At 37.8% G+C, this 25,084-nt stretch overlaps 2 protein-coding genes across 2 annotated transcripts; one reads left to right on the forward strand and one right to left on the reverse strand.

Moving 5' to 3' along the window:
• Nucleotides 1-20: 20 nt before the first annotated feature.
• Nucleotides 21-2,227, reverse strand: gng8 (guanine nucleotide binding protein (G protein), gamma 8). The gene is made up of 3 exons (XM_084731159.1): nt 1,886-2,227; nt 1,079-1,192; nt 21-234 (listed from the first exon to the last, which is right to left on the reverse strand). The coding sequence occupies exons 2-3, from the start codon at nt 1,160-1,162 to the stop codon at nt 106-108; spliced, it is 213 nt and encodes a 70-aa protein (XP_084587285.1). The 5' UTR covers nt 1,163-1,192; nt 1,886-2,227; the 3' UTR covers nt 21-105.
• Nucleotides 2,228-6,382: 4,155 nt separating this feature from the next.
• Nucleotides 6,383-23,349, forward strand: brd8a (bromodomain containing 8a). Its single transcript, XM_084731160.1, has 20 exons — nt 6,383-6,798; nt 7,247-7,343; nt 8,729-8,798; nt 8,927-8,976; nt 9,129-9,251; nt 9,348-9,428; nt 9,546-9,610; nt 10,959-11,101; nt 12,047-12,238; nt 13,547-13,631; nt 13,825-13,986; nt 14,332-14,492; nt 15,760-16,243; nt 16,363-16,406; nt 16,535-16,803; nt 16,958-17,050; nt 18,851-18,919; nt 19,138-19,420; nt 22,049-22,093; nt 22,286-23,349. Exons 1-20 carry the CDS (start codon nt 6,756-6,758, stop codon nt 22,343-22,345), a joined length of 2,619 nt encoding a protein of 872 aa, XP_084587286.1. The 5' UTR covers nt 6,383-6,755; the 3' UTR covers nt 22,346-23,349.
• Nucleotides 23,350-25,084: the final 1,735 nt, after the last annotated feature.

Consider the following 25,084-nt stretch of genomic DNA (forward strand, 5'->3'; position numbering starts at 1 on the left):
AATTATAAAACTGGATGTTGTTGTTTTTAATAAAAAGGCCATTGAATTCCCACATTAAACTAGCTGTAAGTGTTAATGCGTAGACATTTGTCTTGTACACGAGAGTTACAATATTACACAGAATAATTTCTTCTCTCGAAACGGATTCTCTGAGGAAGGTACTGGTGTCACCAGAGGGTCCTCTTTGGCGTGACTTTCACAGTAGGCCATCAGCTCAGCTGCTGCTTTGGATACCTGCACAAAAAGATTGTGTTATGTAAAAAAAACATTTGAAATTCAGTTTATTACTTATTTATTAAGTGTAAAACTGATACCAAAAAGGAAAGGAAACAAATTTTATTTAGTAGGTTGGATTTAAAAATGGACGAGTGTTTGGCAAGATAGGTTTGAGAATAAATATGAATTTAAATATACATGAAATTAAATCTCTTTGCAGAAAAAATTAAAAGAGCATTTTTAATGTTTTCATCGATATTCATTCATAGTGAAACACAAGACATGTTGCTATCTTAATGGTCCAGGTTGTGCAATAAGAAACTAAACAAATGTGTTCATCAATAAAACATATTCTGTTCTGCATTGGAAATAAAAACCCTGTACTACTGTAATACTGTAAGGATATTAAAAAAATCCTTTAGTTGAAGTGAATAATCTAAACTTGCCATGACGCCACACTGATTTTCCTTGATGTGGTAATCTTACTGCAGTTCACACTACTGGAATATTATACAGCGCTTGTATAAAAATGTACTCTTAACAACACTGTGTTACATTTTGTAATTTCTGAAATAATAACAACTTCGAGCAGAAGAAATATCTGTTTCTGACACATTATTTGTTCTTTCCCAAATAACATTTTTGGATTTGGTTGCATCCTCAATATCTGCAAACCTAAACACATTTTGTGAAAGCTTCGCAGCCACTGTAGGTTCTCCTACATGCTTGGAAAGGGAGGATGAGACAAGGTTTTTGCAATCTGCAAATTCACCACTAGATGCCACTAAATCCTACACACTGGTGCTCTAACAATCTAAAGGAGTTTCTATCAGCTCTGTAGTTCCATAATGTGCTAACTCACCATCATCCTCTCTATGTTGACCTCCAGTTTCAACTGTTCTACCGTCTTTCGAGCATCTGCGATCTTGGCCATGTTGTTGGACATCCTGCGCTTTTCCTGCTAAAGTCAACCAGCCTGCCGCGAAACATCAAATGTTGAATTATTAGACATGAATATAACAGTATGCATCACTGAAGTGGAAGAAAAAAGTGCAAACACAGTGCGTGACAATTCATTGGAGATATCTGTGCCATGGTTGGAGTCTGTTTCAATTTGCTCGTTAATTCTGCTCCCTGGGTCTCAGCTGCAAGTGGCACAGGGAGGGTCTCAGAGGAGGAGGAGGGCAGGGGAGGGGAGGCAGAGCAGCCTCCCCAGGGGAGGGCATCCGCTATGGCTGAGAATGTAAATACACCTAACATTAACATTAACTTGTTGCCCTTTCAGAATACATTTGTATAAAACTGCAGATGTAGAGATTTAATGTTATTTATTAATCTTCCAACTGTTGTTTCCCCACAGCTGCTATTATGTTGCTCAGCTGCAGACTGATGCAAGAGATCAATCTTGTTAAACCACTCAGAGAGCAGTAAATGAAAAGCATCATTAGTCAACAACAAAAGACTATTTATTATATATGAGTGTGAAATTAATTGGACAATTATATCAATCCAAATCATTTCTACATATTAATATAGTCCACAGTCAACACACATGGAGAGATTTGTAGAGATGTTTCCGTGAATCTGAACAAAATTAGATTAGAAACAGAGAAATTAGACACTTTTTCAAGGTTTATCCTAACTCATAATAATTCACAACATCACTCACCCCAAGACCAGCAGCAACCGTTCGGCTCCTGGAATGAAAGTCTGCGTATCCTCCACAGGGTCCTCCGCACCAACTTACAGTAACAAATGAAGTCAGATTAATGGCAAAGATGAGGAGGAAGGCTTCAAAAGGTTCCCTCCTTCAAATAATAAGCTGTGGTTCTGCCCCCAGGATGGGCTCGGTGCAGCAGTTAAAGGCAACATGTGGTGTGACCTTCATCTCCATCACTCACCTACCTGAGATAACACACAAGCTCAGAGAGGGAACATTAAAGGTTTTTAATAAAGTGTGAATAGGAATTCGATTTATATTTAAAATAAAGGTATTTTTCCCATAACACCTGAAAGCAACATGAAAAGACATTAGACTATAATGAGGAGGCTCTCAAGAGAATAGGTAAGGTTGTTTTGCATGACTTAAATTAATTTTCCTGTTTGTCATTAATTCTTACAGATGTGAAATCTTCAATACTTACAGTATATTTACCAAGCACATTTATTTTAGTTGCACTGGACATGTTTTAATACAAGGATCACTCAATACTAAATAATCAGTATTTATAACAAGTTTATGAATTGTAGAATTAAAAATTAAAGTTGTTCAAAAGTCATCAACATAAATTTCTGTTTCATGTGCTGTGGAGGAAAACACAATTCAGACACCAGGTAAAATTCAAAATCTATTGGAACATAATGTAGAAAGGCTATCAGGCAAACAGATTGTCAAACTTAGAGCTGCAGTGATTAGTCAGTTTATTAATTAGTCAGTCAAAAGAAAATTAGTTGCCAACTATTTTGCTAATTGATTAATCTTTGGTTAATTTTCAAGCAAAAGTGTCAAACGTTTAACAGCTTGAATGATATATAAAATAAATCCTGTTATTTTTGCCATTTATATCTTTGGGTTTTGGACAGTTGTTTTTTTTTTTTTTGACATTTTGTTGACTAAATGATTAATGAAGAAAATAACTGTCAGATTTATATATCATGAAAATAATTATTAGTTGCACCCCTTGTCAAAATAAAGGTCCTCCGCACATTTTCATGATTTTATTGGGGATTTTATTTTCTAAATACTGAGGGGGACCTGTCCCGTCCACCCCCCTTGAAACCTACACATATGTGGTTGTTCTTTTGTTCTTTTTGTATTTTATTGTTTTGGCTGTAGATCAGATGTAACCTGAGGGTGTTTCTCTGACAAAGCCACCTGGACCCTTGTGTAGATTTACACTGTAACATTAGTAAGCAATGACTTTAAATGCACAATGGTTCACAAATAATATATTAATATGCTTCAAGAGGGTCTTATAAAGCTCCAAACAGATACTTTAATAGCCTCATTCTTTCCTGCAATAAAACCCAAGTTCACTGGCTATAATGGAATATATCCAATTGTAAGATTGCAAGGTAAGTGATTGAGTTTTCTCAGACAACAGGATTATTTGCGGCTGTCGTCTACACTGCTGCCAGTCTTTCCTGTAGAGCTGACAGTTATTCCACGCAGCAGCAGGGGGCAAAGTGGCAGTGTTATGGAGTTAAATGTCAAGTGCCTCATTAACATTTGTTTCCCTGTAGTAATTGGTCTCTCTCTGTGGAAGATGTGGGACCATATGGGTAGAAAAAGCTGCTGCTTCACCTAACCAACCTCTGTCAATAAGGGCCGTAAAATACAATTTGTCCGCTGCTATGCTGTTAAGCAAGGAATATTCAGATTCAGTGGTCCTACTTAGTATAAACTCTGACCATTCAGCCAACCAGCATTTATCATATTGTTTATTTATGAAAATGTGATGACTCAGAGAAACAGCAAGCTTGAATCTAAAGGCAAGACACAAAGACAATCAGATTAGGATAAAAATTCACATTTACTCAATCAAAATACAAGCAAACTAGAAAGGCAGTCAGGACAGAAAAACCTATCCAAATGAGTTTCGCAGAAGACAATCATCAATCCGGGGGCCAGGCAAGCAAAACAGAGGCTAGAAAGCTGGGACAGATGCAAACTAGACAATCTGGCAACGTGTGGGTGAAAAGGGCTGGTTTCAATGAGGGAAATGGGGAAGAACTGAGCAGCTGGGAGGGGAAGGAAAGGTAACGAGTGAAAACAGAGAAGACAAAAGAATGAATATGAGGAACTAGATGAGGCCGTAAGAGTCAGACACTACAATAATGGACAGATGAAACCAGAGAGGATGGCAAAGTGCCCACAAACCATATCCACACTAGTGCAGGCTACACATTGCAAAATGTAGCAGGTGACCAAATGCATCAACCACAACTTTCTGTAACATGTTTTGGCACAATCAATTGGGCTTAAAACATTTTTACTGTCAAAAGATTGACAAGATGACAGTCACACATAGGCTACTGACTGTTTAGGTTATTCATGTCCATGACCGCCCAGTTCCCAGAGAGGTCCTGGCTGTTTATTTTGATTTGTCATAGTGGTCACAAACCAGTTTTTCTACTCTGTAGGTCCTGCTTAATGTGTAAAAAACAAAACAAAAAAAAACTGCTTTAAGTTTCACAAAGTCAGAACACCATTTACAGCTGGTTATTGTAAGTATTCTTTGGTTTTACTGTGTTCTGATTTATTTTCAATTTGCATGGAAACATTATGTCACCATTAAAGCTAAAATATATAATATTTACGTATTAAAATATCCAAAAGAGACATATGCCATCTACACTGTTGAGTTGTGTGCTTACATTATCCCAAATGCTTCTAAGAATGTTCAAACAGAGAGAAATCTAATATATTCAAAGTAATAGTTTCCTGCTAAGCATTAATATCTAGCTGCTACTTACTATAACTTACAGGAAAACATGGAACAGGCTTCGTTGTATATCTCAGAGTGAGAAAGTCTGTGCATGTGACTAAATGTAACATGAATAAAACATTAATATAACCCCCTACATGAACATGATTTGTACATAAATCATTTCAAAAAAGATTTTCATCAGCTATGGTAGTTGTTTAAAAGTTAAGAAAACAACTCCCATGATCCCATACTAATTAACAATGTCACCAAACTAAATCTTTTATTATTGTTTTAAAGTGGAGAGACCCTTAGATGCAGAGTTATACAATTAATTAAATAATTAATTCCGCTATTGAAGCCAAAAAAGCTAAATAAATGTCCTTTTAACATGTTTTTAATTTAATTATGAATGCAAATAACTACTACTGCTACTACTACTAGTTATAATAATAATAATAATAATAATAATAATAATAATAATAATAATAATAGTAATAATAATTATTGTTGTTGTTGTTGTTAGTATTCAACAGCTACAGCTAAAAGCTACAGCTAAAAGAAAAGGATCAACTCTGGATAAAAGTTAAGAATATTCTACGCTAAATTTTCTTGCATGAATGTCTACTCACACACACACACACACAAATACATACAATACTGTCAATTGCATCACACTTTTTCTTTGTTTGTTTGTGCATTTTAATCTTCTGGCTGGTAATCCGTTTAATATTTATATTTGTATCATTATTATTGTTGTTATTTTTGTTGTTGTTTTACAGCCAAAAGAAAAGGGTGATCCCAGCATTCAAGGCTGTACCATCATTACTGTGGTGTTGCTGCTAGCTAAAATTATCAAGCTAATTACCTTTTTTAAATTCAATTATTGCACAGCAAATGCCTTAATAAAAATGTCTATTGTATCTCACTTTATTTCTTTGTTTGACTTGTTTGGCATTTTAAATCTTCCATATAAATGTAGACTACATGTTATTGGTGATTATTTATTTATAATATAGCAGGTTTTCCTCACAAAATAATGATATATAATAAGATATCTGTAAATTAATTGTCTGGCAAACAAATAGTTACTGGTTAGGTTTTTTCCAGTCCATTTTAGCCTAACCACAAAAGTGACATTCAGTATTCTCTCTACATTTTAGCCTTTTAATCTAATCTAATATTTATACATGTATAACAATACTAATGCTAAATTTTCTTGTGTGGCTGTTACTAAATGCCTACAAAAAAATGAAGTACATTTAAAAATGTCTATTTTATCTCTCTTTATTTCTTTATTTATTTGGCATTTTAAGTCTTCCATATAGGTGCTGATGACATGTAATTGGCTATAGTTTTGTTATTTTTGAGTTATGCCTTTATAACAGGTTCTCTAAATATAATAATGTTAGATAGTGCTTATAACTGAATTGTCTGGCAAACAAGTAGTTACTGGTTAAGGTTTCTCACTTCTTTTTAGCTTAACCACAAGAGTGGCATCAAATATCCTCCCTACGTTTAGCCAGAATGGTAAAAAAGTCTGTTGATCTATTCAATATTTATAATATTTATACCTGTATTATGATTATTGTTGTTGTGTTGCTGTTCTGCAGCCAGATAAAATGGGCATCGTTGTATAAAACTTAAAACAAAGCGAGTTAACAGTTAGCCGAGTTAAGAATATTCAACAGCATCTTATAGGGCTGTACCATCATTACTGTGGTGGGCGTGTACGAACCCTTCGCTGCTAGCTTAAATGATAAATAACGTTAGTGACCACAGTAAGCTAATTTTTCTCGTCTGGCTGTAAGTGAAGACCATTGACTCTGTTGAGGTTAACACGACATTAAACCGTTTTTTTTGCGAGTCTTCACAGGGAAAGCCACACATAGCATTCGAGCTAGCTGCTTAATCTTTAAGTTACCAATAGCTAACGTTAAGACACACGAGACTTTAACGGACAACGGTGATTCCGCGTGCTAGCTCCAAAGACAAATCTTTAAAGCTTCAACGTCTTTAACAAACAGTCATTGATGTTAACGTCCATCATTTCATGTAGATCGTTTCCGGATCTCGCCAGTGTTATTAATTGCTCTTTTTCTGCCAAGATGTATGGGATGTCGGGATGACAGGAAGATGGCAAACGGGGTTGGAAGTGAGTAACGTCGGTACAAAGCAAATGTCATGCCATGCTATCTGTTAGCGGCGAGTCTGTGTCGTAACGTTACTGTTGATGTTATCACTGTACTAACTTCCTGCATAGCAGCCTCCGCTCCCTGCAGGGGAGTCTGCAAGGATTAATGGCTGTCATCACGGGTTGACAGCTCTCTTTACTCTATCAGTGGCTCCTGATTACCACCAACTGTATAAACGACGTGCTTTTTGTGACCAACTGCTGTCTGTGCCCACAGTGGACTGCTGTTGGCATGGTGGGCAGCTTTAGGTGGCAGAAAAAAATGAAGCCAAGCTCAAGAGATTACCAATTCTGTCGGTACCAGGCCTGAGCTGCAGCAGGCAGTCAGTTGAGCATGCATGACATATAGGCTTTGATAAACAATATAAAGCATGTATCATGTTTTGTCAACCCCCCTTCACATCTGCAGAACACAAGCTGCTTGTCATTGGACCAACAGAGCCATGGTCAGTGAGGGAGAAGCTGTGTTTGGCCACATCTGTCATGAAGAGTGGAGACCAGAACTGGTACTACTGCTCTATTTTTTGCCATTTGGTACCAGTGATTCTTTGTTGTGTGCAGAAATGTGTATGTCATAGGTTTATGATATAGTCATTACTCCTGCGACCAGTTATTATTTTCAGCATCGATTAATTTGACCATGATCAATTGGTCAAGGTTTTCAAAGTGGGTGATGGGCCTTCCTAGAGGGGTCCAAACAGTTTCAGGGGAGGCTCAATGAATGGAACTGAAAAATATTACATTATTCTATTATTTACTCATCAGGATGTCATGTAGAATGTCCAAAATGTGTGTGATTCGGTTAAAGAGAATCCCGAGATACAATAGTATGGGAAAGTTTCTTTTACTTTCCCAGTATCAGAAACTAATAAATACCTTAGTTATGTCAAACTATTAAAAATGTTAAATGTTAAATATTTTAAAAATATTAAAATAAAAACATTAAAATATTAGGCTGTTTTGGCTCAATTGATGATTTTCTATTGGATCAAATAACATAATCATGATTTCATAGGTATCCAGAAATTGAGTGAAACTAGGTAAGTATTCTAAGTAGGGTTGTGGCTTTTTCCAAGTTTTGTCTGAGGTGGGCCCACTGTCTCAGACTTGACATGTTTTAGTCTATAATTTTCTTCTTACAATTCCTTGGAGTCCAAAATGATGTCTTCAGATTGCTTCTTTTGTCCAACCAACAGTCAGAAACCCAAAGACTCTTCATTTACTGTCATAAATGGCAAATCCTTACATTTAAGAAACTGGAACCAGCATTTTTTTTCTTGAAAAATGACTGAAACAGTTATCAGATTAGTTGCCACTAATTTTCTTTCAATCAACTAACTGATTAATCAACTAATTGTTGCAGCTCTAATAGTCATATGCAGTCAATTATCTTGACCTAGGGAAGTATGATGTGAAAAAATCATCACATATTGCAGTATGATCCATGATTTTCATTTTTACTGAAAAAAAAGTTAAAATCATGAAGATATGACATTTGTTGCGGTGTGGACCAAACAAACATGTTTTCTTACACCTGGAGTACAAAGATTTGTAGACCAAGGCATCTCTGCAGGACTATAGTACTTTGTCATAATACTGTTTAGATGAATTAACTTTGGGAAGGCATGCAGTTGTCTGTCTGTATTACTCCTGTGATGGACTAGCACACATGATGTTACCCAGTGCATACTAGCTTCAATTTTGCATATATTTTGCATGAATTTACACTTACAAGACTTCCAAAAAATAACAATAGCAAACAAATAAACAAAAGATTTAGAAAAATTTTGACTAATGAGAAAAAAGGTCTAAGACTATAACAATCCAAGGCAGAAATAGTTTGCTGTTTCAGAGATTTCCAAGTCTTTTATGGTTGTCTTCATCTCAACAGGGTGTCTGTCAGTCGAGCCATCAAACCATTTGCAGAATCTGGGCGACCACCTGACTGGTTCTCTCAAAAGGTTTGACAAAATCCTAACTCTCTACTGCTGAACACAAAGACAAAATTTATGATGTCTGCAGCAGGTTTGCCACATTACATCTTGTCTTGTCACAAAGCTGTTCTTGACTCTCCTTTGGCTCTTCACAGCACTGTGCCTCCAAGTACTCCGAGCTCCTGGAAACCACAGAGGCCCCAAAGTGAGCGCATAAGTGACTTTTACCTCGGGCATGCTTTTGTAGACTGGCAAAGCTAAAATAGATTACACAACTTTTATACTGTTTGACACATACTCTGACAGTGTGCGCCAGAAAACAATGTCTTATACTAATAATGCATTTGTTGCCTTCAGGCGGAAACGTGGTGAGAAAGGTGAAGTGGTGGAGACGGTGGAGGATGTGATAGTACGCAGGCTGACAGCTGACAGGATTGATGAACTAAAAAAGTTGATCAAAGAAACACAGGAGAAGCACAGGTACACAAGCACTGCTTTGAACGGCATGAACAAAACAAAGCCGATGCATCATAAACGGCGTGGATGAGATTGGTTGTTGTGGTGCTGTTTTCATAGGAAGCTAAAGAGAGAGGCTGAACTGATTCAAGCAGGACATCTAGACTCCAAACTCGAGGAGTTATGGGAAGAAATCATGCAGTAAGAAGCAGCAAACTTTCTATCTGACCCGTTAATAAAATTATATAATAAATCTCTTTTTCTGTCTGTAAATGTAGACACAAGACTGTAATAAATTATCTTGTCTGTGTCTGTCAGGAAGAAGAAACTGGAAGAGGAGGAAGCAGAATTGAGAAGAAAAAACACAGACGCTGCTTATCAGGGTACCTCATTCACTTTTAAGTGGTATCTTGGAGGAAGTCATCAATATAATAATATAAATAGTGGCTTGTTACTGGAAAACAACAAGGATTAAGTGAAATTGTTAAATTGAAAGATCCTTATCTGTTCTGTCTACATCTCTTGGCGCCTTTGCTGTAGACATGAACCATTATTCAACCTCAGCTGAAGGTGTAACAGCTTTAGAGGTGGCAGATTAATTGATAATATTGTATAGCTTAGCCGTTGTGTAGCTTTACTATTGCACCGTAGTGTTGATAAAACAACATGCACAGGAAAAAAATCTCGTGAGATATTTTGTATTCTTTGGAACTGAGCACTCATTTTGAGAGTATCTCTTAAATAAAATCAGTCAAAAGGGATGTTTAAATTAGTTTTGGCTCAGTCTGAAGTCTTAGCCTTGGTGTATTTAATTTTTCAGCCTTACCAATAATCAATGTTCTCACATTAAATATAATAAATATAAATATATGTAGAGGTGTTTGGATCCAGGAGAATGCTGAAACCACCAGTGGGAACAGCCGTACGACTTCCATCTCCACCATGTGGAACTGGAAGAGAACAGGTGACCCAGACAAGAGGAGAGAGACGAAGGGGGCAAGAGAGAAAAGGGAGGAGAAACAAAACAGAGGGTTACAGAGATGCAGTGATTGTCAAAGTTACAGTTTTATTTTTGTCAGCAGGACAAATATGGATTGTACTTACCAGAGAGAGGACAAAAATCATATTGACTGTAATAATAGCAATAGCAGTAATGGAGATATAAATAACACTGACACCACTACCATTATTGCCATCAATAATAATAATAATAAGACTGATAAATGAAGCAGTGGATGTTGTGCAGCCAGTTTAACATGCTTATAATCAGCGTAGGAACATGCTGTAGTTTAGTGTAACATGCTAACTTGTAAACTGTCAGTATTCATTGACCTTACCTCAGGTAGCAAGCTCTTCGCAGGGGCAATTGATTGAAAAGTCTGATTTGGTAAGCTGTTTTAGAGATATTATGTCATGAAGCAAAATGTGTCCTGTTGGTGGTGCTGTAAAGTTTGGGGATCATGAAAGTCAGTAGGATTCATCTTCTGGGGACCGGGAATATTTGTACAAAATTTCATAGCAATCTGTCCAATAGTTGTCCAGATATTTCGCGCAAGTTGGCGACCAATAGACTATTCTTGCAGAGTCACGCTGCTAGCATGGCTAAAAGTGGGATAATGAAGGCACCCTTTTCTTGTTTAAAAAAATAAATAAATAAAATAAAAAAGTTGAACGTCAGCTTTTGTGTGACTGATAAGACAGCCCTCTTTGTGCTTCTCCTCCCTCTTCCAGCCAGACAGGCAGCAAAGAACACACCTAAGCGAGTACCTGGCATCACCATGCATTCACCCTCAGGCTGTGGCTCCCCAAGCCCGGAGTTCTCACCAGGTGACCCTCTCGAGTGCTTGACTCTGGATCTTGCATCAGCAAAGAATGTAAGTCACTGTCCAAGTTTGCATCTCTCATTTGTTTACTAGTGACCTTTAACACTGAGGCCAAAGCAGTTGTTGATGACTTGCCTCACTTCCTGTTAAGAAGAGTGAGGAGTCAGCAGTTGGTATAAAACAGAGCAGTCAATAAAATAGGCTTTTCAAGGTTTTAAAAAAAATGTGAATCACCATAACCATGAGAGGTCCCTGGGAGTACAGTCATAAATGTACACAAAAAATAACAGGTAGTTTGGTCCCGTACTATGTGAGGTTAGATCAGGTTATGCCTGGTGAAGATAATTATAATTTAATCAGCAGAGACTACACTCTGAGTGTACGAATATATTTAATTCACATGTGCACAATCTGGATGACAGATGTAGGAAGTCTTTGGCAATTAGACCCCATAGTGATGCCATAGTGATGAAACCCCCCCGATGGAGTCTAGACACTGGTGGTGGTGAAGGGATGACTGAAGATCAGGATGTGATGAGAAATGGACTTCTGATGAGCTCAGCTTGGGCCCTGGATATGAAGAACTGGAGGTGAATGGGGTGGAGGAGGGTTGCAACGATTCTGCACTGAAGTGACAACTGACAACAGCAGAAAGGAGAACAGGTTTTAAAGTTTGACGGCAACGACATGATTAGCTGATAGAGATAGCAGCTAAATCTGGTTGGTTAACTGAATAGTAAACACACATAATCTGCTGATTGAAAATAAGCAGGCAAGAGAGTAAGAGAGAGAGTTGTGAATGAAAAGGGCATAAAGATAGTCTTTCTGACTGAACTTACCCTGTGCCTCATTATGACTTCATTATCTTATCTTCTGAAAAGGTGTCTAATTCTCCTAAACATTCCCAGAAAGACATGAGTGACACTAGAGAAAGAGTTGATAACTGACTGATCATTGAAAGCATTCGACTTCACATTCCCCTCTCTCTGTCTCTAGGCTTCAGCATCTGTCAGATTAATGACAATTCCCGAGTCTTCTGGACCTGGCAACGATGACCTGAGCCACGGATCACTTCTGGATGACCCCACCCAAAAGAAGCTCCTGGGCCAGAAAGCCACACCACCACCGTCTCCACTCCTGTCAGAGTTACTGAAGAAAGGCAGCATCTTGGCCACAAATTCCAGGCTGGTATGTGGAGGGGACTTACTGCTTTATGCCAAAAGTGCCATGCTCTGTAATGAATTAGTTCAAGTCTGCTGTCCCATCTTCATCTCATCATTTGTAGATATACTGTGCATTTAGGAAGTATTTACTTCAGGACGTTTCAGTGTTACAATTTTCTCTTAGTAGATTTGCTCAAGCTTTATAAAGTTAGATGAGGTGCATGTGTGTACAAGAGTTAATTCGCCTTTATTTGGAATGGGGTTCAGTTGTTGTCCTAGGCTGTGTTACACAAGGTCATTCAATGGCTTTAGGCCACTGCAGTTTTCTGAATATGAATGGTTGTTGTACTGTTTTTACATCTATCTGTGGTCACATGCACTCTGAAGCCTATACTTAACAAGTTTCCTTTTTTTGGACACAGAAGTTGTTCTTTCTACTCTTAAAATCTTAAGAGGCTGTATCACAGAAACCGTATGTTCAGTCAAGAAATCATTTTGACTTGTTTTCTTGAAATAAGTTGACTTGAAGAAATAAAAATATGTCATTAACAGTTAACATATCACTAAATATGTTTTGCATTTGTTTTATGAATTTAAGGCTGTAATTGATTTTTTTTCAGTGCCCCACTAAATGTTTTGCTTCTTTCTCAGGCTGTGGCTTGCTTCTAGTTTGCTGTCATGTACTTGTTTTTAATCTCCAAGCCTTTTGTCATGTGTCATGAATTGTTCCTGTTTTGTGTGGTTAGGAACTGTCATTCAGTCAGTCCCTGACCAAAGTTCTTCTTGAGTAGTTGCTGGACAGTTATCTCTTGGAATTGTCTGGCTTGTTTCACATGTTTTTTTTTTCATTTCCATCTGTTGTCCACTGTGCTATTGTAAAATCCCAGAATGTCAAAATAGATTTATCCTTTAGTAAATCTCCCCACATTCATACAATTTCTACTGTAACGTGGAGTGTTGCCTGTAGGGTATGTACTAAAATATATTCATGATATATGTAGTATACATATAGAATTTCCTTTGACATAATGGATTAATATTTGTGAATCATGTTTGAATCATGTCAGGTTTGAATGATGTACAACACCAAGAATGTGTGAAAGACGTTGAATATTTTTAAGGTTTGCTGAAAAGCTGATGCCAAACTCAGTAGCTGACTTTAATAAGTTGTATATGGTAAGTATGAAAAGGAAATTGGGAATTGAAAGTGAACAACATTGTAATCGGATTATAATCAAGGAGTAGAAAAAGTACGACCAATGCATTATAATATATGATGTGCATTTTATTATTTTATATATTTATTTATTTCATTTATACATTTATATTCCAGATTGGTGACGGTGACTTGTCCACTGTGACAGGAGCACATGACTTGCAGCTGCCTCCGTCTAATCAACCTCTCTCTCAGGCAACAGGTGCAGATAGTTTTCATGACTGATCAAATATATTCAACCCACTGGAATATTTCATGTTTTATATTTTTACAATATTGAATCACAGTGTATACTCTTCATTTTAAGTTTTTTTGCTCGTTCACTTGCTAGGTGAAAGCCTCAGCTGCTTTGCCTGCACTCTCTGTGTTAATATGTATGAATTCTTGCATTGCAGGTGCCCCGATGTTGTCTCGTCTCTTGGAGGCGGGTCCAAGCCAGTTTTCCACCCCGTTAGGTTTCATGGTCAGTGCAGACTCCAGCGCCTCCAGCACCTCCAGCGCTCCTCTCTCTGCTGCCACTCCTGTTCCTGTTGACTCCACTGCCTCAGCGAGTACAGGTCCGTCCACTTTGACCTGTATCCAAACCACTCAGCAATCAATCCACAGACTAAACCTCTTCACATCCTCAATGTCACCTGCTTTGTAGCGAGAGAATTTCAGACTCTCACTTTGTTTGCAATTTCAAAGGCCTAATATAATGGCTACAACTGTTAAAGGTTAAGGCAGCAAACAAGATTTAAGATTCATTGTGGTTAAATTTTAGCCACAAACTAGTGATGAAGCTTGAACTGTGCAGGAATAGAAAATGAGTGCTTTTACTACCTGCTTAGTGCTGCTACTGCTAGTTTAATATTGTATATGGAGAAAATCATAGTTGAGAGTCAGTTGTTGTCTTTGTGCAGAGATGGATGTGATGGTGTCGGCTGTAGCCCCTGGATGTCAGCCCCTCTCTGCAGAAGATAAGGTGTCAGAGCTCAGTGAGGACGATGTGACTGTGTCTTACATAGGAGATGAGCTGGACCTGAAGACAGTGGGGGACATTATCGCCATCATTGAGGACAAGGTGCAAAAAGACGAACATTTCTACATATTTTTGCAGTACTTGAGATCAGTTGTTGATAGATCCTATAATACACCTATAATGCCAGCTTGAGGTTTTTAAAGAAAACTTAAAGGGACAGTTCACCTCTAAATCAAAATTACAAATATTTCCTCTGGCCTGTGATGGGATTAGTCCATCTAGATAGTTTAATTTAGTTTTCATCTTAGTTGCTTAGTTTCATAATAGTGTATGGATTGAAGGGTATTTCTCCTAGCAATAAAAATTTCAATTATAAGTAAGCATACCTTCAACTGTTTTAAGTCATCTAGGCTGCTAATGTGTGTTCTTGACATGTTCTTTCATATCACATAAAAATGAATACATAAGTCATTATTGATACGTCACTATTGGTTATCAGACACTGATGTTTATTACCTGACAAAACAGACTTTTTATTACTGAGGCCTTCTGCTAAATGTGGCTTCATATTTTATGTAGTTGAAGTGACTGTTTTAATAAATCAGCAGTGAAAATCTGTAAACTACATTGTTATGATGAGATTTATCTGGGATCATCATTCATTCACTTTACATTGAGTTAAAATGAATAGTGAATTATGTTCAATCGTCGTCAAATTAGTTAGTGTGCATTTATAAGTTGTAAGAAGTTATTCACAATGTATTAGAAGATGTAGAAGCTAGAAGAGATAGAGGTAGATATTTGCTGTAAGAACATTCTATTACATTTAGTCCTAAAAGGGAATTAACATACATGCTATCAAATCAATCAACTTACAATTTACCTTGGCAGACACTTAGGGACAGTGTATATTTAGGTCTCTTTTCAAACTAGTTATATTTTTTTCTGCACATCTGTAATCCACAAAACAATAGTTTACAGCTCAGCTGAGGAAGACGCCATTAATGGAAGCTATTTCTGTAAGATACATTGCTGTTGAGATTTTCAAATGTATAATTTTGGCACTTGAAGCACCATAAGCTGAGTGCCATTTAGTTCCATTATATTGGAGAGAATTCAGATAGTTGATATCTCCAAAATTCTGCATGTCACAATAAAAGAATCTATACAGACAAATAGCACAACAGGCAAGATGAAAAATATATATTTTTATTTTTAGAATGAATGGTCCCTTTAAGTTCTTTTAAAATGTTCTTTTCATGTTGGTTGTTAACCTAGTGAGTTATGACAATGCTTTACTCACATGATGGACTGAAAAAAACTCCACTACATCGTGTTAAAATGTGGAGCCATATCTTTTCTTCTACAGGCAGATGAGACTGCAGAGGCTTTGGATGCAGCTGCAGTGGAAGCTGCTCTGTCACTTTGTGAGGAGAACGGCCATGCTCTGTCCAGTGCCTGGGAGGCTGGGCCTTTCCAACCCCACGAGTCTCACCCTGCAGTGACCACAGGCGTCCCACTGCAGTCATCGTCTATTCACGGTGGCCTGGAAGGGAAGACAGACATGTTAGAAGTTCAAGGAGGGGCTTCAGCTTCACTCTCCTCTCTGTGCAACAGTCAGGATAACTGTCTTGCAGCGTTCCCCCTGGGACTGAGGGGCCTCCCTCCTACCTCCTCATCCTCATGCAACTCAAACAGTTTGGAGCACTGCCACAGTGGAGCACCTCCACAGCCTGAGGCAATTAGAGAGACTGGAGAGATGGTGCACCAGAAAAGCCAAAATTCACTGGATGTCACCATAAAATGTGAGAGTGAGAAGTGGGCACAGCAAAGACCTGATAAACCCCGTGGAGGTATGCACACCCATGAATGAATACTAGTATACACTTGCTTCATAAGATGCAGTTTGCATGCAACTATGCATTTTACATAACCATTTCCTTCTTATTATTCATCTTTACTATCTTGGCAGACTCAGTATTAGAAGATAGCCCACTGACAGAAAGGCATCCCAAGGTATAGCACCCATCGAGGACAGAGCGAACTTGTAAATGCTGTTCTGAAATGCAAAGTGTGTAGCTCCACAGTTTACCTGCACTCTCCGCTCCATGTGAATCTCTCTGCATCTTTCTCCATCTTTACAGGAGATGAAGGCAGAGGATGGTATAAGTGTGGGGCGAGGTCAGAATGCCTCAGGGATGAAAGTGCACAATGAAGTCAACGGGCCCGAAGCGGGCGGAGAGGAAGATGGTGACGGGGTGGAGGGATTCTTGTCAGAGCCAGAAGGGGAGACGGAGCTCGAACCTGCAGCCAGCGAGAGTGAGGATGGATACAGCCTCCACACGGCGTCCTCATCTCTGCAGCTCCACACGACCGCAGACTCCATCCCCAGCAGCCCGGCCTCATCACAGTTGTGAGTGAGACACATTCAGGCACACGCAGCAAGCAAAAAACTGTCATTTGTGAAAGATGGTGGTAAAGTTCCAGATCAGGGTTTTCTTGATATTTCTTTCCTAATGACCTTTATGTTTCTACTGTCTTCCTTCTTATATTCCATTACCATGCAGTTCTGTGTGCAGCGAGGACCTGGAAGCTCTACAGGCTCACAAGATCTGGAAGAAAGCCATCATGCTGGTGTGGCGTGCAGCAGCCAATCACAGGTCGGAATATGACTTAGTAGTTAAACTAGCCCCTGATGCGCAGACTGATGTATTATAAGGTGCAGCACAGGCTGCATGTTTCTACATAAACTAGGGATGGAATGGTACAAAAAACTCACGGTTTGGTATGCATGTCGATTTTAGGGTCACAGTTTGGTATGTTTTTGCTACAGCAGGGAAAGAAAATGTGCAAAAAAACACAAAAAACATATGCGTCAATAATTTTGAAAAAAAAAACATTCAACATCACTGTCGTCCATAATTCTTACTGTAAGACTCAAATACAGGCATGTTGGCAATAAGAAAAAATAAGTAACAAATGTCAGTAATACTCCACCATAGAACTTTGACCTGGTAATAATTGTTGAACAACTTGTGCTCATTATAAGAGTAACATGCACATGTGAAGGCACATTGTAGCAGTGCGTAAGCTTTTTGCCCACATCCTTAAATCTTGTATTCTTTTGACGGAGTGTGGTCTCATATCCACAGAGATAAATGATCATATAGTATTGGTTATGGCTTTGGTCTGAATGTGCAGTGAGAGGCTGTCTGAATGCTGTGGGGAGAAGAACTCACCTTCCACACACAATGCTGTTGTAGATGGTATGTCTGAAGTGTTTCCACAGACAAAGCTGACTTCAGTTTGACAATGTCAGCACACAGTTTGACACTAATCTTTGTCCATTTTCACTGTAACTAACTGGGAGCAGTGTCAAAACATGAGCTTGACTAAATGGGCTAAGACAACCAGTAAGCTACAGGTAATACACATTACACAACTGTGCACTGCCAAAACATTCCAGGTAAAAGGCACGCTCTAAAATTTCTGTTTCACGTGTGTGAGCAGTAGGTGTAAATAGATGGTTTGGACAGTTTGGGTCACATGGCTTACCAAACTGAGTAGGTTGTATACTGATCTGAATGTCCTGTAGTGAATGGTTCAGCACAAATACAGATACCTTCCCATCCTTAGACCAAACCCAGATATAAGAGAGTAGTAACAAAGCTCAACCCCAACCCGACAGAAATTCTGTTTTTTATATCTGAGCCCAACTTAGTTAATGTTAAAGATTAAACAATGAGTTTGTGTTACTCTGTCAAGCAGTCGTTGTTACCATGGTTACAGCGTGGCCATTTACCCTAATACATGTGGGCAGCGCACCTTAAATGACTGTTGAAAGGCATTGTTATATATAGTGGGGCAGCATAGCTCAATATTTCATGACAAGTGTTGATTTTGTGATAAAAGTACCAAGATGTGTTAAAAGGTACATCAGAAACAAATCTGGATATTGGGCCATCAGAAGTTCCCCCCTGGTGGGTGCTGCAGCCATTTTTCAAAATGACTGCTAGCAGTTAGTCAAACCTTCCTATTCCACTGGTTTCACACGCAATAACAGACATATTCTAGATCCTAATATCCCTGAGAAACAAATAAAATACTCACTCACAATTCTATGGACAATTACAAAACAATTGGCCATGTTATTATAATTTTAATAGTCCTACATCGTGCCGTGAAAGAGTAAAATCAGTTCTCATTGTATTATTTTGATGGTGGATATAGAGCAAACAGTACAAAAGTGCATAAGCGATGCATATATAATTCTGTTAGTGGTGTGACATAGGCTACAGGTAGATTGTTTTAACACACGCACTTATTACGCAGTATCATCAACAGTTCTAGATATAACTGACTTGACTGAGCTGAAGTATTTGTCCAAACGCAGCCAGACCACCCAATTTTGAAATCCTTTGTCTTTATTGAAACATGTCAATTGTATGAACCTTTTGTAGGTATGCAAATGTCTTCCTGCAGCCAGTAACAGATGAAATTGCACCTGGGTACCACAGTATTGTGCACAGGTAAGTACAAGATAAGTTTGTGGGAGTAATTTTTTTTATGGCTATTTTCATTTCACTAATAGTTTTTATAGCGGTTGCTTGTCATATTGATATCAACTTTTCAGACTCTAAAAAAAGCAACCTTGTTTTAGCTGGATGACTTTGGATTATTGACCTTCACCAGTCAGAAAACCTCATCAGATTGACTGCCTTTTTCCCTTTGCTTTTCTCTCCTGCAGGCCCATGGACCTGGCCACCATAAAAAAGAACATTGAGACCGGTTTGATACGGACCACTGCCGAGTTCCAGAGGGACATCATGCTGATGTTTCAGAATGCAGTTATGTACAACAGCCTGGATCACGACGTGTACCACATGGCTGTGGAGATGCAACGCGACGTCCTGGAGCAGATCCAGCAGTTTCTGGCCACCCAGCTCATCATGGAGACATCAGAGTCTGGTATCAGCGCCAAGAGCCTGAGGGGCCGTGAGAGCACACGCAAACAGGACTCGACTGACAAGGTGCTTCACTAGAATTTTGACAAAAGCAGAGAGTACAGAAGAAGAGACAAGGGTGAGACAACAGGCTGACTTAAAGGTAGAAGAAGTGATGCTAAAGTAGATCCGCCTGCCATTTTCCAAAGCATGACATTCGATTTTACAGTGATATCATTTCAGATATCATCAGATATTCAGCCATTGGTTCTGTTTGCTATCAAAATCAACTTTTAGAGACTCAAAACATTTTTGTAGTCTATCACAGTGAAAATCTGTTTGTCAGAAGTCAGCTTTTTTTAACCAAGAATCCACCAAATTATCTTTTTCACATTGTCCATATTTGTTTATTGTTCATCATATGATTCTGACTTTTCAGACATCAGTTAGTGCATGCCGTACTTTTGGTGGATTATCTTTGGATGCATTACTTTACAAAGATAATGCTGAAAAAATAGAGACAATACATTGTTCACTGTGGTGATTACTGTGTGTATTTCAAACACACCAATGGTTGACTGGAAAGCAAAGCAATAATATTTTATATATGTTATGCTTTGGAAAATGGTAGGCAATAATGTAATAACACAATAATGTAAAGAGCATTACTGACAACTGTTTACCAAAGCATACAGAAAGTTTTTACATTGACATTCTACCTTCAAGAGAGCTATTGTTTTATATTATTTTTTCAGATAGATAATTGATCTGTTAAATCACAAGTAATATTATTTTTTCAGTCTAAGATGTGTTATTTTGCATGATAATGTGAAGAAAATACTAATGTCGATGTTGTAGATTTGTACTAAATATATACAGAAACCCTGTCCCCACATTACAGCTACAATCCCTAATTCCAAAAAAGTTAGTACATTGTGTAAAACATAAATAAAACCAGAATGCAGTGGTTTACAAATACTGTTTGATTTGTATTTAGTTGAATACAATACAAAGACAAGATAGAAAGTTCAGACTGTTCAAACAGGTTTAAGAACAACAGTTGCCAACACACAAATACAAGGAATTTAGGGATTTCATAATCTACAGTCCACAATATCATTAAAAGATTCAGTGAATCCACAGAAATCTCTGCATGTAAGGGGCAAGACCAGAGACCAACATTAAATACCTGTGACCTTTGACCCCTCAGGCAGCACTGCATTAAAAACTGCATTAAACCCCCACATGATTGTATAAAGGATACTACATGAGCTCTGGACCACACTGGAAAACTGTTGTTTGTTGCTGTAGTTAAGACTAGTTAAGACTCTACCACACAAAGTGAAAGCCATATATCAGGAACATTTAGAAATGCTGCTGACTTCTCTGAGGTCCAGGCTCATCTGAGATGAACTGATGCAAAGTGGAAAAGTGTGCTGTGGTCTGATGAGTCCACTCTTCTGATTGTTTTCTAAAATTATGGACATCGTGACCTACAGGCTAAAGCGGAAAAGGACCATCCAGATTGTTAACAGCACTAAGTAAAAAAAAAAAAACTGCATCTGTGGTCGTAGGGGCTGTGTTAGTGCCCCTCATGGGTAACTCACATCTGTTAAGACTCCATTAATGCTGAAAGGTATGTACAAGTTTAGAAGCAATATTTGCTGCTACTTAGATGAGGTCTTTTTAAGAGACGTCCCTGTTTATTTCAGCAAGACAATGGCAGACACATTCTGCATGTGTTAGAGTTCAGGTACTACACCTGCCTCCCATTGAAAATGTGTGGCGCATTTTGAAGCAAAACCTGCAACAACAAGACAATTAAGCAAGAATGAGAAAGAATTTTACTTTCAAAATTTGGTGTCTTCATTTCCCAAACACTTCCTGAGTGTTGTTAAAAGAAAAGATGGTGTATTATAATGCAAAACCTGCCCTTGTCTCATTTTTTTTGGAACACGTTGGAGCCATGAAATTCTTGCAAAAAACAATAAAGTTAACCAGTTTAAGTGTTAGATATCTTGTCTTTGTACTGTATTCAGTTGAATATAGGTTGAACAATATTAGCATGCCATTGTATCCTGTTTTTATTTACGTTTCACACAGCATCACAACTTTTTGAAATTACAGTTTGCACATTATCAGGCCCTGACGAAGGCCCCGCACCAAAACACCTTGGTGAAATAAAGAATACTTTTCCAGTTAGTCAGCTAGTGTTTTTGAGTTGCTGTTTTGTTAATGTTTGTTCCTTTGTTACTTAATCACTTTGTTGGCAGGTGAAATAGTGACAGCAGACTCATAAATATTTTAATGACAAACTACTTGATGCGCAGATTGTTGTTATTAACTGAAACCAGTAGTTTACTAGACATTGGAGATGTTTGTAAAACTTCCTGTTATGCTTTGAAAAATGGTTGACAAAAATATACGGTGTGTCTGCAGTATTTGTTGTATGTAGTTAATCAGCTAAAGTTGCTGGCATGTTCCTTAAAAATATCTAAAGTGGATAAGTAGTGCGATTGCAGTGCAGCGAAGAAGTAAATAGAAAACATTCAAAATGGCCACATGTTCAATAACGTCATATGTAGAAATGTGTTCTGTGTTTTCATTTCAGCCTTTCCTTGTGTTTTGTCTTTCTTGGCATTATTTTGCTTCCCCTTTAGACTTCCAATGCAATTTTGAGTCGCAGCTCTGATATATGTCATTTTCTTCTTACAGGACACTGTCTCCATGTCCTCTCCTGCCTTCCTCCTTTCTCTTTTTGTAAGTACTTTCCCTTTCTTTCTTGTCTTTTTTTCCCCTGAAACAAACAGAATGTGTTGTAACAAAGAAAAAGATCATTCACGTAGAGTTGAATTCAAACGATTATTATACAATACATGTTTTATAAGTGAAACACAAGCATCAGTTCAGTCACATATTAAATCAGCTGTTTCATCCTGTCTTTGGCTTTAGGATGGTGGCACCAGAGGGCGCCGTTGTGCCATAGAAGCAGACCTCAAGATGAAGAAATGAACATGCAGTATGAAAATGACCCAACAGTGTCCCCGAGTTGAAATGAAAGGTGTGATACCACAACGCTGAACTTACTTTGTGACTTGCACAGATTCTCACCCTGTTTAATGTGCAGTGTAACCTTCACTTGCACTCTACATTAAATGGGTAGGACTGTGATGTGGAGAAGCTTGTTTCTTCTGAGACAGCCCTGCAGACATGGATTACATACTGTATAATCCCAGATTACAATGGGGCATTCAGAAAGACTAGGTCAAACCTCTCATAGACGTAGCTGCAGATCAGTAAGACTTAGCCCACATCAGGTTTTAGAAATGAAGATAAAAGTTACTGCGAGCCTACAAACAGGCTAAAATTAAGCCTTCAGGCAGGGAACCAGGTTGAATTTTGGATTAGTGTGGTTGATTCTGAAAAGTATACCCTGTTGGTGATCATATGTAAAACCAGAGGCCAAAGACTCTGATAAACCTAGAATTTCTGAATGATCAGGGGGGCACATACTAATTTCAAAAACATTTTTTGCTGGCCTAAAATCAGTTTTTTTTTTTTTTTTTTTTTTTAGTTTTCTAATTTTAAAAACTTCCAGATCATTTTTAAATATTGCTGTATTGTTTGTGATGAATTGATTTTTATCTATGCTACACTTCCTGTGAAACAGTATTTACATGCATATTCTGCATCATTTTCAGTATTTTTGAGTAAACGTCACGTTAATGAACTGTTTTGTGGACTTTTAACATGTTTAAACAATAAAACTTCATGAAGAGCCCTCAAACCACTATGTCAACCTTGAATTTGAACATAAAACACCACAACAGCAACTTTTCTCCTCCTCTTTCTCAAATCTAACTTGCTGTTTTAGAGCTGTTTAATGGAAAATGTTCATGCCAGGTTGTGTGTAAAAATTCAGTAAGAAAAGTCTTGAGCTTGTAATGGGGAATTCAGATTGTTGGGATTTCATGTCCTTATTTTTTTAAACATAAATGTCTGCCTTGCCTAACTCATGACGTGGATGTTTAATGTACTGTGTCAGTAGGGAAAAGCATGCAGATTCTCTCAGGAATGGGTTTAGGCAGCAGTGGCCACATGACACGATGCTGTGTAGAGGAATTACCACTGCTGTGTTTCATAGAACTTCACAGTGATATCTGCACATAGATGGGATACACCATCTTTCTTAAAGCTTCCATCTAAGAGTAGGACCAGTGATGACATATGTTGAATTTGGCTTTTGTTTAGTCATGTTAGTGCAAGACTATTATGGTACTTGCAGTTTGAGGACGACCTTTTGTCTTCTCAGCACAGACATAACATTTTAGTTATAGGTAGAATCAGTAGGATTTGTCTGAGCTGTTCATAAAAGCACCAGAAAGATAGTTTGTTATTGAGTCTCATTGCCAGGACGTCAAATATCAATATTTAGGTTGGTAAAATGTCCCAAGCACAGTAAAAATACACGCACATATGAGAAATACAGGCAGAGGGCAGGGGCTCTGTAGAAAATTATTATTATGCCTTTAACTGAAATAAAATTTATTAGACTTTAGAAAAAAAGAAAACTATCTGAAGGAATAGTGTTCTTATAAAGCTAAGTAAAATAAAATAAAAACATAGGTCTTAAGTTTTTTTTCTATGTCTGTTGCCAACACAACAAACATGGGGAGGCATTGGTGCATATTGGGACTGAGACTTGAGTCCTTGATTTACTAGTAGCCCAGTTTGAGATGATCAGCCTACATAAATTGAACATTGCAGCTAAAACAGCCTTATACTTTAAAAAGGTTTGTGTATTCTTCTAATGGTGGAAACTGGTACTAAACAATCACTAAATATGTGTCACCTCCTGCATCCTGGCAAACCCACGATGCATTCAATGAGTCAAACCACAAATGAACAAATCACACAGGCCAAAACATATTCTGGTTACATCTTTAATTTTCTGGTGTTTTTGGCTGAAAACATGTTGCTCAAGTGTACTACCACACTGACTGATACCAAAACCTGATTTTTGTGTATCACAGTAAAGGTTTGACATGTTTGTGACTCACAGCGAGGACCTGAATATTCTAATAATTTACTGTGTCAGTAGTCATGAAGATGTGTTCGCCACAAAATAATAAATATGTAACTAATAAAACACTCTCTCACTAGGGTGCATGCAACAGTAACAATATGGAACACAGGGTTAAATATGAACTTAAAAGTGCTTGAGATGAACCTGAATATGTCACAAGTATGAGAACAGCTAAGGCAGTTTGGCAGTCTTAGTGCACACCAACGAGTATCAATGACTATAGGGTTTGAATGGTCTGGGTTTGGTTGAAAGAATTAAAAGCTGACAGCTCCACAAAGTTAGCGTCCTACTCATAACAAGACCTGACCGGAAAAGTCACAACTCTGGTTCCTAAATGTGGGAAAAGTTGTTCATGTCCACAGATATCTAACAGAACTTTTAAACAGGGTTTAAACTGTTTTTTTTCTGTTTAAGATGACATTTTCAAAACAAACGCATCTTCTTTATAAAACGTCAATGTAAATTAAAAGTGTGAAGTATTCATAAAACAGTTCATATATGGGCTGAAGATCATTTTTCTGAGAACACAATTATTTATACAGAAGCTGAGAATGGCTGTGCTTGGAATTATTTAAAAAAAAAAAAAAACGTTACTTCAAGAGTTAATTATTTTGTTATCTCAGGCTCATTTTCTTGTGATAACAGGATCTTTTACCCCATTATCT

This window comes from Lutjanus erythropterus, chromosome 11, assembly GCF_056507025.1.
Source record: "Lutjanus erythropterus isolate fLutEry1 chromosome 11, fLutEry1.hap2, whole genome shotgun sequence".
NCBI classification, from domain to species: Eukaryota; Metazoa; Chordata; class Actinopteri; order Lutjaniformes; family Lutjanidae; genus Lutjanus; species Lutjanus erythropterus.